The sequence below is a fragment of the Trichosurus vulpecula genome, chromosome X, assembly GCF_011100635.1.
Source record: "Trichosurus vulpecula isolate mTriVul1 chromosome X, mTriVul1.pri, whole genome shotgun sequence".
Classification (NCBI taxonomy): Eukaryota; Metazoa; Chordata; class Mammalia; order Diprotodontia; family Phalangeridae; genus Trichosurus; species Trichosurus vulpecula.
In genome coordinates, this window is record NC_050582.1 from 27,642,253 (window position 1) to 27,658,962 (window position 16,710).

At 43.4% G+C, this 16,710-nt stretch overlaps 1 protein-coding gene across 4 annotated transcripts; it reads left to right on the plus strand.

Annotated features, from left to right (window-relative positions):
* Positions 1 to 1,968: 1,968 nt before the first annotated feature.
* Positions 1,969 to 16,028, plus strand: LOC118832874 (tigger transposable element-derived protein 1-like). 4 transcript variants are annotated; one of them, XM_036740255.1, is made up of 5 exons: positions 1,969 to 2,002; positions 8,266 to 8,364; positions 10,074 to 10,171; positions 12,319 to 12,506; positions 12,751 to 16,028. In XM_036740255.1, exon 5 carries the CDS (start codon positions 12,774 to 12,776, stop codon positions 14,505 to 14,507), a length of 1,734 nt encoding a protein of 577 aa, XP_036596150.1. In that variant the 5' UTR covers positions 1,969 to 2,002; positions 8,266 to 8,364; positions 10,074 to 10,171; positions 12,319 to 12,506; positions 12,751 to 12,773; the 3' UTR covers positions 14,508 to 16,028. The 4 variants fall into 4 exon arrangements, with proteins under 4 accessions (XP_036596150.1, XP_036596148.1, XP_036596151.1 ...); XM_036740253.1 differs by lacking the exon at positions 1,969 to 2,002 and adding an exon at positions 4,654 to 5,555; XM_036740256.1 differs by lacking the exons at positions 1,969 to 2,002; positions 10,074 to 10,171 and adding an exon at positions 4,654 to 5,555.
* The last annotated feature ends 682 nt before the right edge of the window (positions 16,029 to 16,710 follow it).

Below are 16,710 nucleotides of genomic sequence, written 5' to 3' on the forward strand. Positions count from 1 at the left end.
AAAAATAATCAATTTGAAAAAAAAAATTTAAATGAAAAAAAGTTTTAGTAACTGGTTTCCTTTGTAATCCTGTCCAGGCTTCACTTGAGTGCCCAGCAGATCCATGACAGAAAAGGTAAAGACCCTGCCCTAGACCAAGCCAAGAGCCAGATGCTGTTAGCTCCCTTTTCTGAGGCACTTCCTCAACCAATCAGCAAACATTTACTGCCCAGCCACTTGATGCAGAGCACTGTATTAGCATCTGGGGGTATGTACACAGACAGCACAGAGATACCATATAGTTACGGTGATGAACAAATTTGAGTAACCCTATAAGGCTGTGAATGATTATTAGTATAGACAAGTGCTGGAGGTGTTGAGAGGATGAAGAAATTACTTTGGAGAAGCCTTTACAGAGAAGGTGAGCTTTTTGATGATCCCAATGAAGAAGAAACATTAATTTAAACAGAGGGGAGAGGATGATATAAGCAAAGGCCACAGTGGGGACAGGAAGAAAAGCAGCTTGACTGGAGCTGAGAGTTTCTGTGGGAGATAAGATTTGAGAGCTTGGTTGGGGCCAAATTGTGAAGGGTCGGGAATGCCCTACTAGAGTTTGGACACTTATTGAGTTGATCATTTTTATCCTCAAGGATATAATAAGCCTCTTCCCACCCCCAATCCTCCCTTTTTGTGGTAGACTAAGTAGAATTGTATAGGGCTGAGGACCATTAAAGTCATTGAGCTGGGAGATTTTGGAGAATTATTCTCAAGTAGAAAGAGTTAGCTGAAACTAGAGGCAGAGGAAAGCTACTTGCCTCCTTCCTGTTCAGGATAGCTAAAAAAGGTCTTTTTATCTGGGACTTAAAGTAGCCACTAGCAAGAGAAATCAGACTTCTCCAAAATTGTGACAAAATAAAAACCTGAATTGGGAATGGATACCAGACTATAAAATTAATGAAATTTCTGAGTAAGACATGCTCTAAGCTAGACTGTGTTGGACTCTGTAACAAACCCCATATTCATTTTGCCTACCTGTATATACTACCTGTTTGTAGCCTGAGTTTCCTCATCCTGTGGTAAAATACAGTTCCGTGTACTGTAAGCAGCTGGCTGAATATGATGTGACTCTTGACTCAAACTGAACTGGTACAGTTGCAACAGATAGGGGGTAAAAACATAACTACAAAACATAGATGAGAGAGGAAGATTCTGGAATCTTGGTAGTAGGAGTAGAAGTGATAAGAAGTAACAGCCAGGAGACAGCCCTTTATCCCTGGAATTTTTTCACACAGGTCAAACAAAAAAGTTAGACCTATTCTGAACATAATTGGGGTAATTATAAATATCAAAGTGTCATCAGAATCAGAATCTTATCCTAGTAACTTGGAGGTATTTCAAATGTGCTTGGATCTAATAATAATAATAGCGGTTTATATAGCAATTTAAGGTTAGCAAAGTACTTTACAATTATTGTCTCACTTGATCCTGACAGCAGCCCTGGGAGGTAGGTGCTACTTTCATATCCATTTTACAGATGAGGAACGAAGCTGAGAGGTCAGTCTGCTCGTCCACAGGGTCATACAGCTAAGTGTTGAAGGTCATATTTGAACTCCAGTCTTCCTGACTCTTATGTCCAGCGCAAATCTCTGTTCCAGTGAAACAAATTAGTAGGCAAACTGCAACTCTCCTGTCTTTTTCTTATTTCAACATAGGTTTTAGTCACAGATTTCATTAAAACAGCTGAATGACTTTAGCAAACATTCACTTAAAGTGATGCTTAAAATGACTACTTCATAGAGCAGGCCTATTTCCAGTGAACCTTTATCACTATTGTGTCAGGAGCTTAGTCCTCTTCGTCGGCTCTAATTCAGAACTATCCTTTGTCATTTCCCTCTCTTAGAGCACTTCAGAGGTGGAAAGCAGCAGAGCACCTTCATGTTAAAAGGAGTTCTTTATATTTTATATTTTACAGATGAGGAAACTGAGGCCCAGTTAAGCTGAGTGGCTTGTCCAAGGTCACACGGTCAGTATATGGGAGGAGGAGGAGGAGGATTCCAGAACTCAGGGCTGCTGCCACCTTTTACTTGGTGTCACAAACTTTATTTGGGTATATACATGGACTCCTGAATTTGGTTGACTTTCCTTACATCCCCGTAGTGAAAGGATTCTTAATCTGGCATCCATGAACCCCCAAGGAGTCTTGGAGTAGATTTCAGAGGGTCTTTGAACTTGGATAGGAAGAAAATGGCATCTTTCAATATTAATTTCCTTTGTAATGCTGTGCATTTTATTTATTTTTTCTTTTTAAAAATAGTTGATTTTTCAAATAAGTTTTTTCAATTCATTTTCTTTCACACTAGTCTCCCTTGAGCATATTTTTTAAAAAGAAAAGAAAAACAAAGCTCTTAATATTTTAAAAACACCATATGGACAAGGGGTCCATAGGCCTTACTAGACTGCCAAAAGTGGGCTGGGACATAAAAAAAGTTAAGAAAACCTGTGGGGGAGGGGGGGGGCGGGAGGCAGACTTCTGTGACTGACCTTAATTAATCCTTCAATTACTAATTGTTGGAGCATCCATCTGGGTAGAAATCAGTGTGCCAGAGGCTATGGAATATATAGAGACATAACCTGTGTGAATATTTTCATGCACATGGGACTTGCTCCCAGTAACCTCTCTTGGGGTGTATCCTTAGTAGTGGGGTCGGAGGCGATGTGTGATTAATTTAATAAATCTCTTTGCCTGATTTCAAATTATTTTCCAGAAGAGTTGAACCAATTTATAGCTATGTGGATGGTGAGTTACTTTGCCAGTCTTCTCACTACAACTAGTTTTTTTCAGCTTCTGCTGACCCAGTACAAATATTTAGACCATTCAGCATGAATAAAAGGAGATAAGTAAACAGGCCAGACCAAAACCAATTAGAAATGATTGTCCGTGTCCATAAACTATTGCTTACGAGTGTAAGAGAGGAAAAACACTCAAATGTGTTTGTATTGACTTTAGCGTGGTGGTAACCAAATTCTTGTTTCTCTGACCTTGAAGAGGACAGTATTTCCAAGGAGACTTTTTCATTAGTATTTATTTTATAACCTAGTTTGTCTTAATGCATAAGCCTAAAATTCTGGTTCATTTTATTACAGATTTTTTTTTCAAAATTTTTCATTCTCAACTTAGTAACCATTCAAATCATAATTATATATTTTATATATAATTATAAGTTGCATAATAATATTATGTTATTATACTATACTATAAATATATGTTTTATATGTAATAATATATATTTGCTTTTATATAATGGTTTTACATAAAACCACTGACTCCAAATTATAATAAATTTAAAACATTTATATTAATTTTCACAAAATAATAACTAAAATGCCCTTTTGTAAAACTTCAAATTAGAGAGAATATTGAGAGGAAGCCTGAGAGGGTATAGGACAAGAGCTGAGGCCCGGGAGCCCTGGGCTTGAGTTCGAATTCTTCCAGGAATTATCTGGGTGGCCCTGGTGCAGTCACATAAAGCTATGTGGCTTGCAGATCACCATCTGTGACATGAAGTGCCTTCCAAGTGCCATTCTGTAGTATGTGATTGTTTATATCTATCTGTGTTCCCTTTTGCTGTCTGCTTCCTATTTGTCTTTTGGAGGGTTTTGTTGCCTTTTTTAAAATCCATAGTTGTAGTTGGTATATAATCTGCATGTTTCATAATCCCAGGGAGGACTGACTACAGTACAGAGGACCAGGAAGAGAACACTCAGCGCTATTGATGAAAGTCACTAGGTTTGTTCTTCTTGTTGCCTTTCCAGGGATCTGTGCTAAATGATGTCAGACAGTGGTTGATGAGGAAGGCACACACAGTCCCTGAGAGGCATCTGGATAGTTGTAGGGTAATAGTTGATGCATGATAAACACCTGATCGCCAGTGCCATGATTCCAGAGCCAAAGGAAGACCTTTCATGCTTAGGAACCCTTAATGAATGTTGCCCAAACTTCCCTGAGCCTGCACTAGTACAGACTGAGCCCTTCTCTTCCCTGGTTGCCACTTCTCCCGCCTTCTCTTGGGCTGCTGGTCTGCATCCTTGGAGTATCTAAGAGGTGTTGGCGTGAGTTTGCAGGAGAGCCAGAGCAGTCAGCCGTAGAGTGGGCCTGGGTGTTCTAGGCGTTCATAGCTTGGGTTAGGAAATGGTACCTTCCTTGCTTCCAGTCCATGGGACAGCATAGTTAGTCGCCTCTGGACCCTCTCTAGCCCTGGCTGTTCTTAGCACATGTGGGAGGTGCCCTTGGTGACCCCTTCTTCCTCTCACTTGAACCTACTAGAGAGCGACCAGTGCTTTCTTTTCCTAGAGCTGGCCCCTGCTTAAAAGAAGGTATTTGCCAGCAGAGTTGGTGTAGAAAGAATATTTACTGAGGAGTTGGGAGATTGACGTTTCAGTCCTCGGTCTGCCAGTAATGCTGTGTGACCTGGAGCATTCACATCACATAGAAGAACATTTCTAGAGAGCTTTGCACTTCCTAGATTGCTTTCCTTACCACAAAATTGTGTATTATAATTGCCATTTTAAGGATAAGGACACTGAGGCTGAGATTTTGTCCCTTGCCCATGGCCCAGGATTCATTTCCATATCACACCATATACCAGTTTATCTTTGGGCCTCAGTTTCCTCATCAGTAAATTGGGAGGATTAGACTACAGTTCTGCTGTGGTTCTCTTATGGTTTACAGCTATCATCCAAAGGAACTTAAACAGTTTTTTTTTAGAATTTAAAACTAAAGCAAACACTCAGTTTTAAAAGTAGGCTCTAAAGTGGTTTTGTGACTGGGAGCATTGAGGATCTCAGGTCTTTGTATTGAGAGAGCCCAAGGTCAAGGCTAATTTCACTAATGGCTCTTTTCACCTTCCTTAGCTCCATCTTACCCTTCCCCACAAGGGGCACACAGGAGACAAGGTGATGGCAGCTGCTCTCTTGACAGCCAGGCCTCAAGTGAGCTCTGGTTCCCTCTGTCCTTCTCAAGATTCCATTTCTGCTCCTTGAGTGTTGACTTGGCCCCTTCCGTCAGCATCTCTCCCCAGCACTGTGCCATCCAGGGGCTTGATCCCCACCTTCCTTCTCTAGGAGCCTAGGTTCTTCCTCCTGGGTCATGGACATGGGCTGGTATTCTTCCCATTTCAGAGGTAGGGAAAGTGAATTGCGGAAAGGTTGTGATTTGACTGCATTATCTTGATCAGTTAGTGGGAGGGTCAGGAATAGAACTCAGGCTCTCCTGATTGCTAATCAGCTGCCCTTTCTCCTGTGCCATATTCTGCGTGCCTCCTTCCCTCCGCTCTAACATCCACTTCTGCATATACTATGAGCTGCTAAACCTCACCCTTGCTGCCTGTGCACCTCATCCTGGAGCAGACTTCTGAGATTGTCCTTAGGGCAGCAGGAACCTGTTTTTTAGGAGTTGGTGACATTTGAGGATGTGACTGTGTATCTCTCAGAGGAGGAATGGGGGCATCTGGACCCTGCTCAGAGGAAGCTCTACAGGGATGTGATGTTGGAGAATTATAAGAATGTGGCCTCATAGGGTAAGAATCCCCCAGTCATCGACCCACCCTTGAATTGGATGTTGAAGGATCTCTTTCTTGATGTCCTTGTTTGTTAATTACTGCGAACATGAGAATGTTCCTTAAAATGCTATGCAGTTGTGAACTGTTGTGATGACAATAACACTCCTAAGCATAGGATTTTGTGTCTGGACTGGGACGTTATGAAGCTTTTTTTTAGGCCAGTGTGGTTGGTAATTGCTGTCTCTGTGGACATCCCTAAAGTTACATGTATTCTTCAGTATCCTTTCCCTTCTTTTTAAAAGCTTTTGGACCAATAAAGGGAAAAATGTAGCATAAGCCAAAATTGAATAAGCAATTATAAGTTAAGTCTCAGTTCTACCTAATTGACTTCTTCTACCGAGTTTAACAGGGTCCTAGTTTTGTGGTTTGGGTGAGGAATGCTGCGTATAGTTTCTATGATGCCGTCAGAAGTAAGACATCAGGGAGCTGGTCCAAGGAAGGACACCAGTGACTAACAAAATCAGTGGCATTTTTTTCCATCCTCATCCCCCAATAGGTCTCTGTGGCATCTGACACTGTTGCCCACCCTCTTCTTGAAGCAAACTATTCCTTGGATTCTCTTACTTCTCTGATCATTCTTTTTCTGTCCCTACTCATTCCTTTTTCCAGCCCTAAATTTAGATAGCCCTGAAGATTCTATCCTCAACCTTCCCTTATTCTCTCTCCTTTCTCTGCCTTGGAGATCTCTACTCCCATTGCTGTCCATGTATATCTCTACTTTCATTTCTATCCTATTTCCAGCTGCCGTCTAGACATTTTCGCCTGGGGGTCCAGTTGTTGTTCATCTATAATTCTCCATGTTTCAAACAACCCGTTATTTTTCTCCCTCAGACCATCTCTTTCTGACTCCGTTCGTGTGTCCCTCTTCTTTCCCTGAGTTCCCCCCAGATCTAGTCATTTACCAAGTCATATGGATTCTTCACAAACTCTTTCCCACCTGCTCCTTTCAAAGGATTGGGTTTCCTAACTGACCTTCCTGCCTCTGGTTAACTTCCCTTACCAGTTTAGCCTTTCTTCCTAGAAGCCATGTGCATCATGTCATTCCCATGCTTAAAAAACTTTGGTTCCCCACTTCTTACAGATTAAAGTCTAGAGTCAGCATGAGGGCAGGGGCGGGGGGAGGAGGAGAAGGGGGTAGGGCAGCTTCCCAGTCTGACCTCTTACCTTATTGCCTCTCCACGGATCCCCTGAGGAAGCCAAACAGAACTACTTGCCATCCTCCCAAATCCTAGGGCATGCTTTCCTGCCTCCATTCCTTTGCTTAGGCCATTCCCATCCTCAGACCTACCTCTGACTGTCGACGTCTCATTCAGCCTTCAAGGTCCTGTTGACCCCAGCCAGAAGTTACTTCTGCTTCTGAAGTCCTGCAGCACCTTTTGCCTCTGACCCTCCTCTGACAATGCATGCCATCTTGTATTCTGGTTATTTGTGCATACATATAAATTCTAATATTAGGCTCGGAAGTAGCTACGATGCAGGGGCTACGTTGTCTATGCTAGCACAGTGCTTTGAATGTAGTAGGGATTCAGATGGTATTGGATGAAGTTGTATCATTTAAGTCTTCAAAGACTTGAGGGCAAGAGGAGATATTTGCAAGGTTTTACAGTCACAAGGAGCACAGATGCGGGGTGAGTATGGCCTCCTTTACCAAACCTACGTTTCGTGGTTGGTAAGTCATCTTGGGAGAAACAAAACGGTGTTTCTTTACTGAAATACCATTACAACTAGCCCCATTACACCAATGGCAAAAGTAATATGGGGATTTTTACTTCATTTACTTCTTTGGTTTGTCCTAAATCAAAGGGTTTCAGACTTTAAGGAAGCCAGATTTTAAAGCCTTTGCTCATATTTGCTTCTCTCTGGTCTGTTGAGACTGGCACAATGGCATCTTTTGAATATAAAGAAGCCTGTTCTTCATCTTGATGGATCCTTTTTCACTGGCCTTCTCAGGACCTTTTGTGCCTTGCCTCTGAGGTCTGTGAAGCAACTTAGTTAGGTTTCAGTTCAGAGAGCAGATGTGCAGCCCAAACACAGCATTTCTGCTCCTTGGTGTTGATTTGTCTGTGCACAGATAGGAATAGGCAACTTCCCAAAGCTTGCCCTTCAGTTGTGCCTTTCCCGTCTTTGGGGAGGCCTGTGGCTTCCCAGGGTCCAAGTACAGAGATGGTCCAGTTTTCAGGCATTTCCTGTCTTCCTGCCAAGGGGAGGTTGAAAAAACTAATCCTTCCATTCTAGATCAGTGCCCTGTTCAAATCCTCTAACCCAGGGGTGGGGAAACTGTGGCCCTCTAGGTCCTTGGGTGCAGCCTTTTGACTGAGTCCAGCTTTTACAGAACAGATTCTTTTCTTAAGGGAATTTGTTCTGTGAAGTTTGGATTCAGTCAAAGGGCTGCACTTGAGGACCTAGAGGGCTACATGTGACCTCGAGGCTGCAGGTTCCCCATCCGTGGGCTATCCCAAGCCCATGCTGCATCATGCCGCCTTTCTACTCAGGATATACATATGAAGGAACGTAAGGTTCCAAGAGATCCTGTCTCACTCTGTCTCTCCAAATGTACCATTTATGGGATTTTCCTTTCCTTTCACCATTACCTGAACACAGTGACTGATTTCAGAATCCTCTTTCCTAAGCCACTGTAACTATAACCACCTTCTTTTCTCATGAGCAGGAATTCCAGTTTCCTAACCTGACTTGATATCCTACCTGGAACAAACGAATTTGTCATTCCTGCGTGCTCCCCAAACTGAGATTGAAGACCTCCTTGATGGTGAGTGAGGCCAAAGGAATCAGAAATATGGGAGTCAAGGGCAGTTGAGCAAGAAGAGGACAGGGTTTGTTTGTTTCTATATTGGCTAGGAAGAGTCCTCAGTGTCACAAGAAGGGCTGTGGGAGTCGGCATGAGCGAGAGGTTCCCCTTATCCTCTTCTTAGACTGGTCCGTTCCCTCAGTCCCGCTGGTTGGTTCCCCATACTCCTTGCCTTTGCTGAGTCTTTTTACCTTTATCCACTATTATTCCCATATTACACTAAGTTCGTGCCTGGAGAGGCAGCAGGCCACAGTGGACAGGGTGCTGTGCTTGGAGGCAGAAAGGTTTGGGTTCAGATTTCTGTCTCAGACACTTCATAGCCATCTGACTCTGGGCAAATCACTGAACCTCCCTGAGCCCAGTTTCCTCATCTGTAAAATGGGAATAAAACTAGTACCTGTCTCCTGGGGGTTGTTTGAGAATCAACTGAGCTAATGCATGTAAAGGGCTTTCACTTGTGTAGGGAGCTGGTCGTGAGGACCTCCTTCCAGGGTACGTTGGCACTGGCTCTGCAGCTTAGAGGCATGAGGAGTTGCCCAGAGTCACAACCAGTATGTACTCTAAGGCCACTGGCACACTTTGTTTCAGTGCATATAAAACACAACACTTGGCAAAGCTTAAAGTGTCATAGAAATGTAAACTCAATTTATTAATACTCTTCTGGAAATAAGACTCCTTTATCATCAAACTTAAGTCATAAGGAGCAATGTTGGTATATGGCCTCTGGCTCAGCAAAACTGCTACCAACTTTGTTGACTTCCTGAAGCTTTGCTAGTTTAGATCTAGTCCTAGACCCTAGAGCTGAGAGATCACCAATATCAAGTGCTTTCATTTTACAGAATAAGAAACTGAGGCCCAGGAAAATTAAATAGGCAACTGGATAGAGTACTGGGCCTGGAGTCAGGAAATCTTGAGTTCAAATCCAGTCTCAGACTAGCTGTTCGACCCTGGGCAAGTTGCTTAACCCTCTGCAACTATAAAATGAGGCTAATAGCAATACCTACCTCTCCCAGAGTTGTAAGGATCAAATGCCTGGCACTAAAGTAGGTGCTGTATAAATGCTCATTCCCCTCCTCTTAAGTAACCTGTCTCAGGTCACCTGCTTCATACGTGTGGCAGTGGCAGAGCTCCTGTCACTTCAAATGCAGCTCTCTTTCCACTCTATCCTTCCATACCATAGAAATGGGCTGCAGGTTCATGGACACATGGGGTGGATACCACTGTGAAACCTGTGCTCGGAGAGGCTTGGGCTAAAGTTCTAGTCTTAGCCAAGTTCTAAGTCTGTTGGGAAACACCTTCACGAGGAGGCAGGTATACTCTCTCAGCTACTGATCCCTTAGGGAAAGTCTTCATTGCTCTTGTCAGGGAGAGGGAGCTAGCCATGCCTTGAACAGAAGAGGCAGAAGGAAGCCTCAGGGAATCCTGGGAACTTGTTAGGGGGATTTATCTTAGTCGGGGGGCTCATACAATTCGATTGGCAGCGAGGGACATTCCATTAGTGACAAGAAATGTTAAAATACATATATCCATACATATGTACACACACACACACACATAATTTATTTCCTGGCATGGGACGAGTTTCCCCTTCTGAAGGTTGGCGTTGGGTATGTGTCTTAAATTTTTTTTGTGGGCCCGTAAATATTGTCTTTCCCCTTCATTACTTACAGGATATTTAAAAATATTCTCAGGAAAAAAGAAACACTAGAGTTTGGGCAACTAGCCAGTGGCTCATTGCTGGGGATTTCATTCTCTTCCGAGGCATTAGGTAAGAGATGGAAAGAATTAGGACAGACGTTTATAAAGTGGATTGTGCACTGCCCTGGGAGTCAAGACGTCCTGGGTTTATATCTTAGAAACCTGAATTTCAGTGGGTAGCCAGATGGCACAGAGGTCTAGAAGAAGGATTAGGTCTAGGTCTAGAGTCAAGGAGGCCTGAGTTCAAATGTGGCCTCAGACACTCAGTAACTGTGTGACCCTGGGCAAGTCACTGAACTTTGGTCTGCCTCACTTTCCTCAGCTGTAAAATGGAAATATTAAGAACAGCTTCACCCCCCCTGCCCCAGCTATTGTGGTGAGGATCAAATGACATAAAAATTGTAAAGCACCTAACACAGTGCCCGGAACATAGTAAGTGCTGTATGAATGCTATCATTATTATATTTTGCCTCAGATACCTCCTAGCTGTATGATCCTAGGAAAGTCACATACCATCTCTCCCTCACTTTCCTCACCTCCAAAATGAGTGGATTGGACTTGTTAGACTCTGAGGTCTTGAACAATTTATTTCTTGGCTAGAAAACTTTAAGGGTTGACCTACTGTGGTAATGAGTCGATGCTGCAAGTGATGAGGATAATGACCAGATTCAGAGGCCTTTATTTAGACCCTCTCCTCTCTTCAGCATCTGATGCCTTCCACCACCCCTTTATTCTAAACAAATGTCATCCCCTCTCTTGGTTTCCCAGAAAAGTTGTGTTTCTCTGATCTTTATGCACTTGTCTGTCTCCTTCACTGTCTCTTTCTGCCCTCCCCAAATCTTTCACATGCTTGTTCTCTGGCTTTCACACTTAGCCCTCTCTTTTCAACATTGTTTCCTTTAGCACGCTCATTTGTTCTATCCCTTCTGTTTTGGCTTTTTGCATAGTACGGTCATTGTTTGTTTTGGGTTTGTTTTGTTTTCTTTATTTTTCCTCCCCTCTTCTTTTTCCGTCCTCCCTCCCTCCCTCCCCCTCTTCCTCCATCTTCTACTTCTGTCCACATAGGGAATCATACCCTTACCTGGGGGTGTTCTGCCCAAAGGAATGTAAATTTTGATCACTGAAACCTCTCCAGATACCTTGAGGTTTACGGGCTAGATTTCTTTTAAGGGTCATGCCTTAAACCCAGATCACTCTGGCTCTCATTGATTGGCCTTAATCACTAAATAGGCATTGCCTCAGACAAACAGACCTAGGAAAGACCTTAGCTTAAAAAGGCTGAGGCCTCCCACTGTATGTGGAGCCATCTTCAGTCCTCCTGATCTCTGTCTGGCCACTGGACCCGGATGGCTCAAGAAGAGAGAGAGTGAGACTGGTGACTTTGCACAGTCCTCCCTCACTTAAATTCAATCACTTGCAAGTCTTGACATCTGCCTTCCAGATGTCCTCTTTGAAGGACAAACAACAACAAACTTTCATATCTTTCTCTCTAGCCCTGGGGAGATCCTCTTCTGAACTCCAGACATTCACTCTTAATTGTCTAAAAGACATTTCTACTTTGTCACCACCCTAATGTAGGCCTTGATTCCTAGCTATCTGGATTTTTTTGCAGTAGCCTTCTATTCCCTTCATACTGCTGTCCGAATAGTTCTTCCCCCTGCCTAAAGATCTTCACTGATTCTCTGTGCCTAACAAAAGTTCCAGCTCTTTGACTTGACATTCAAGGCCCTCTACAATCTTACTCTCCCCAGACACTTGACAGCTACCTTCCCTCTTGTCATCTTTTGTTTTTGTTTTTGTTTTTTTTGGAAGGGGAAAGGCAGGGCATTTCAGGTTAAGTGACTTGCCCAAGGTCACACAGCTAGTAAGTATGTCAAGTGTGAGAAGCGGGATTTGAACTCAGGTCCTCCTGACTCCAGGGCCTGTGCTCTACTCACTGTGCCACTTCGCTGCCCCACCTCTTGTCATCTCTTGATTTTCATACCCACTCTTTATAAAGCCCAACTCAAATGCCACATCCTCCATTAAACCTTCTCTGATCTCCCCAATGAGGAGCTTTATATCCCTTGAACTTCACAAAGCATTTCTCTTCATGCTTCCCTAGTGCACTTTGAGTAAATTATTTGTATTATAAATATTTCTGTATCCCATTCCTTTGCTCTGCTGAAGATTCCAAGAGGGCAGGGATTATGTCTTACTTAAATTTTCTGTCTCCAGAACCCTGCACAATACTATGCATACAGAAGTTGCTGGTTCCCCAGCCCGTGTTTGAGATTGTACTGGACTGGGAGATCCCCTGGCTTTCCTCGTGACTGTCACCAACAAACTGACTCTGAGCAAGTTGCTGACTGTCTCTGAGCTTCCATTTCCGAAGTCTAAAGTTCCATATTTCTCTGAGTTGTAAGGTAAGCCGCTGAGGATCACAGATTGGGAGTTAGAAGGCATCCAGGCCAGCTGTCTCATTTTGCCCGAGATTGGGTGACTTGTCTGAGGTCACACAGGTGGCAAAGTAGAATTTGAATCTAGTGCCCTTTCCATTGTGCTGTGCAGTAGCTTAGATGGGAATGGCCCGATATCCCTCGTTTACTCTTAGCATTACTTAACGTTACTCAGGCTTTAACAGAATCAAATCAATTCTTGTTTTGGCAGAGAAATTAGACTTTACCTTCATCATGTCTTCCAAACGTCCATCTGATGGTAGTGGCCCTTCGGAGAAAAAAGTCCAGCGCAAATCTATCTCTTTGGAAAAGAAAATAGAGATAATCAAGCGAGTAGAAGCAGGAGAGATGAAGAGTGAGGTGGCCCGTTCACTTGGCCTGGCACAGTCAACCTTAAAATCCATTTTGAACCAAGCCGATAGAGTGAAGGCCTCTGTGCACAATTCCAGGAACCTCACTGCTGCCAAGGTAACCCGAATCCGAAGTAGTGTCATGGAGAAAATGGAGAACATGTTAAGTATTTGGGTGGACAACATGGTGCAGCATCACATGCCTCTGAGCCAGACATTGATAATGCAGAAGGCTCTGAGTCTATTTGAACATTTGAAAGCCCAGGCAGGTGAGGAATCCATCAAGACATTTGTGGCTTCCCGTGGATGGTTTGAGAAGTTCAAAAAGCGAAATAAAATTGATAGCATTCGCATCATGGGGGAATCTTCCAGTGAGGATGTTAAGGCAGCGGCACAATTTCCTACAGTGCTCAAGGCTGTCATTGAGAGAGGCAACTATTCTCCCAATTTGGTCTTTAATGTGAGCGAGACAGGGCTATTCTGGAAACGCTTGCCTTCCAGAGCTCTCTCCCAAGAGAAAGATGCTGGCACCTTTAAGGCATCTAAGGACCGTGTGACCATTCTGCTAGGCAGCAATGCCTCAGGAAACATCAAGTTGAAGCCTCTCCTTGTCTACCATTCCGAGATTCCTAAACATATGCGAGGTTTTTCTAAACTTAATCTGCCTGTTATCTGGAAGTCCAACAGGAAGGCCTGGGTGACGGTGGACATGCTTAATGACTGGATTGTTAACCATTTCTGTCCTGTTGTGCAGTGTTACTGTACAGAGTATGGCTTTGAACCCAAAGCATTACTGGTCTTGGATAGTTCCATGGGCAGTCTGTCAAACTTTGACTCGCTCCAGACCTGCATTCCCATCGAGGTTTTGTTCCTTCCTCCAAACACAGCCTCGCTTCTGCAGCCCATGGACCAGGGTGTCTTTGCAGTATTTAAAGCTTATTACCTCAGGTGTGCTTTTAGTCAGCTGCTTGAGGTTAACAGTAGTAATAAGGAACTTGAGATCGGGGAAATTTGGAAGGATTACAACATCATGAAGGCAATCGACAATATCAAAATAGCCTGGGCAGAAGTGAATAGCCATTGCCTAAGTGGTGTTTGGCGAAAGGTGTGGCCTGATTTAGCAAAAGATTTCTTTGAGGTAGAGTCAGAAATTTTGGCCATCACCACAGAGGTTACACATGTGGCAAACCTGGTAGGCTTTGACGAAGTCACCCTCGATGGCGTGCAGGAGCTGTTGGATAACCCTAGAGAGACAATGAATGAGGACTTGCAGAAGTCACCTGATCAGGGCTTCTCGGAGGAAAAAGCTGACATGAGGGATAACAGCAAGGAAGCTGGCCCTGCACGAATGTTAACGACAAAGGTTCTGTCTGATTGCTTGGCCGAGGTCTCACACGCATTGGAGGTTTTGTCAGAGAACGATCCTGACTGTGAACGAAGCTGTTCAGTGAAGCGGACGGTTTTACAGGCTCTGGACTGCTACTCAGAGATGCTTCAGGATAGAAAGAAGGCATGCCCAGCTAGCTTGGAAGTTTTCCTAATGAAACCTAGCCCTCAGCCACAAGAGTCACAGCCAGGGCCATCTGCCACCTTGTGCAGCTCATGGCCACTCAGCTAGTACTCCTGCCAATGTAGGGGAACAAGGCCACAGTAAAAGCTGCTTTATTGAATTTTTTTTCTGTGTGTATGTATGTGTGTGTGTGTTTAGTGAGCCATACGTTTTGAAAGTCTACATTCAATTTAAAACCTTGTGTTAATGTGCTTTTGTATAGCACAAATTGTTTTGGAATTAAATGACTTTGGCATATCATAATTCCCCTTTGTGACAAGCCTAAACTCTGGGACAGGATACTATGTACAGAGCTGTACAAACTGAAGTTTTCCCTGGCCTTCCAGGCTAAAGCTTTAGCTCCTAGATGGTGTGGTTGCTTGCCGAGACATGTATTTCAGGTTTTTTCCAAAATGGACAGCGATCTTAGAAGCAGGGGTTAGCTCACTTTAGGAAAACTGAGTTACTACTATTTTTCTAGCTATACATAAAGACTGTGAGAAAAGATACCATTTTAAGGGTGTGGGGTGGGGACTGGGACCATGTTGGTTTAGGGAACTCCAAGGAGAAGGAACTCCCTCTACCAATGTCAGGTGACTTGCCCAAAATCACATAGTCAGTATGTGCCAAAGGTAAAATTAGAACCCAGGGCTTCTAGGCTTTAAGGCCAGTTCTCTATCCACTGGCACCATTTGAAGCAAGATATCCACATGCATCTTGATAAAACAGGTACTTGAATAAGCTTCAACTAGATTTCTCTTACTTTTAGTCACTTTAACAAAAACCTTGAATATCCCTATTCTTCTCTGGAAAACCCTGTAACTTCCAAGTACCTCTTTAGGGCTCTGAGCCAAGTACCTCATTTATTCATTGATTGAATATCCAGTGACTAAGTGCTTCTGCATCTCTTGCAATTCCTTTGAGCTTTCAGAGTCACATCTGGAAAGCGGTTGTGGGAGCAAAATTGTCTCTGTGCTTTCCCTGGGTCATATCCACTGAAGACTCAAATGGTGACTCTGTCACCCCAATTCCCATGAGTTGTATAGTCCCCGAGTTGGGGAGAAATTGGTCAGAGCAAAGTATGGGATACCTTGGGGTCCTGCTAGGTCCTTCTTGGATTTCTGCTCTTAACACCCCCTCCATTCTGCAGGATCTCAGGGCAGCCTTCAGGATTCTTTACGTAGGAATAATATATTTTCAAGCCCCTTTGCTGGGAAAAACATTTGCCAATCACCTGGCTGCCCTGATAGCCACTCTTCAAATAATCATCTGTAGAGTGTCAGACATTGCTAAGTAGCAGCGTTTTCCATTGCCTTGAATGTTGCTTTCTCCAGCAATGGCATTTCAAACTTCGTAATAGTGTATTAAAAGCCTATTAATCAGCATTCTGTGGTTTGAGGCCAGGTTCCACCACTTGTTATGGGTCACTATCAGTGTTATATAGCCTTTTCAGTCCTCGGTGTCTTGACTGTTGAAATGGGAATTTACTTGTTCAACCTACCTCACACTTTGAAAATAAAAATGTGGAATTGTGAGCTGCTATTGTTACTGTACCTTAAAAGTTTAAAGCCAATAAATCAATAAACAAGCCTTTGTTGTCTTACACCTTTCTCTCCTACTCCTGATTATTCTGGCGTCCTCTGGTCTGGTTTTGCTTTTCATAATTCTTCATGGTGTAGGCAATGATGTGAATGGATTCAGAATCTAAGGCCTAGAACGTGGATCTTACTAGCTGTTATATGACCACTCAGCTTATCTGAGCCTTGATTTCCCCATCTGTAAAATGCAGATAATACCTGCAAAATTTATCTCACAGTATTCTTGTGAGCAAAGCCCTTTGCAAATGGTACTACTTCACACAAAAATGTCCTGCTATTTGTCACACTGAAGGCTCGTCAATACAGTTGATCTGTATTTCGGGGCAAGAATATTTAGTGAAAGGGTGACCTCTGAAAGCAGCACTGGATTCCAGTGAAGGCACCCCAGTGATAGTCTTAGGGGGTGGTGGGGAGCATTCGCTACAATAATGGCTATGCAAGAAGCAGAAAAGCTAGGTGTACCACCAGATGCAACATGGCTTCCCTGAGCAGTTTTCTGATATTGATAGAACTAGTCTGTTGTGGTACTTTGCCAGATTGTAAATGCTGTAGGAAACGGAGTAGAACTTTGCCTTTCTGAAGTTCAAAAAGAAAGATAACTTGGGTTAGAAAATTCAGCCCTTGCAAAGTGCTTTGTGGATAATGCAGCTGTGTATCCGTCAATCTGTCTTCTC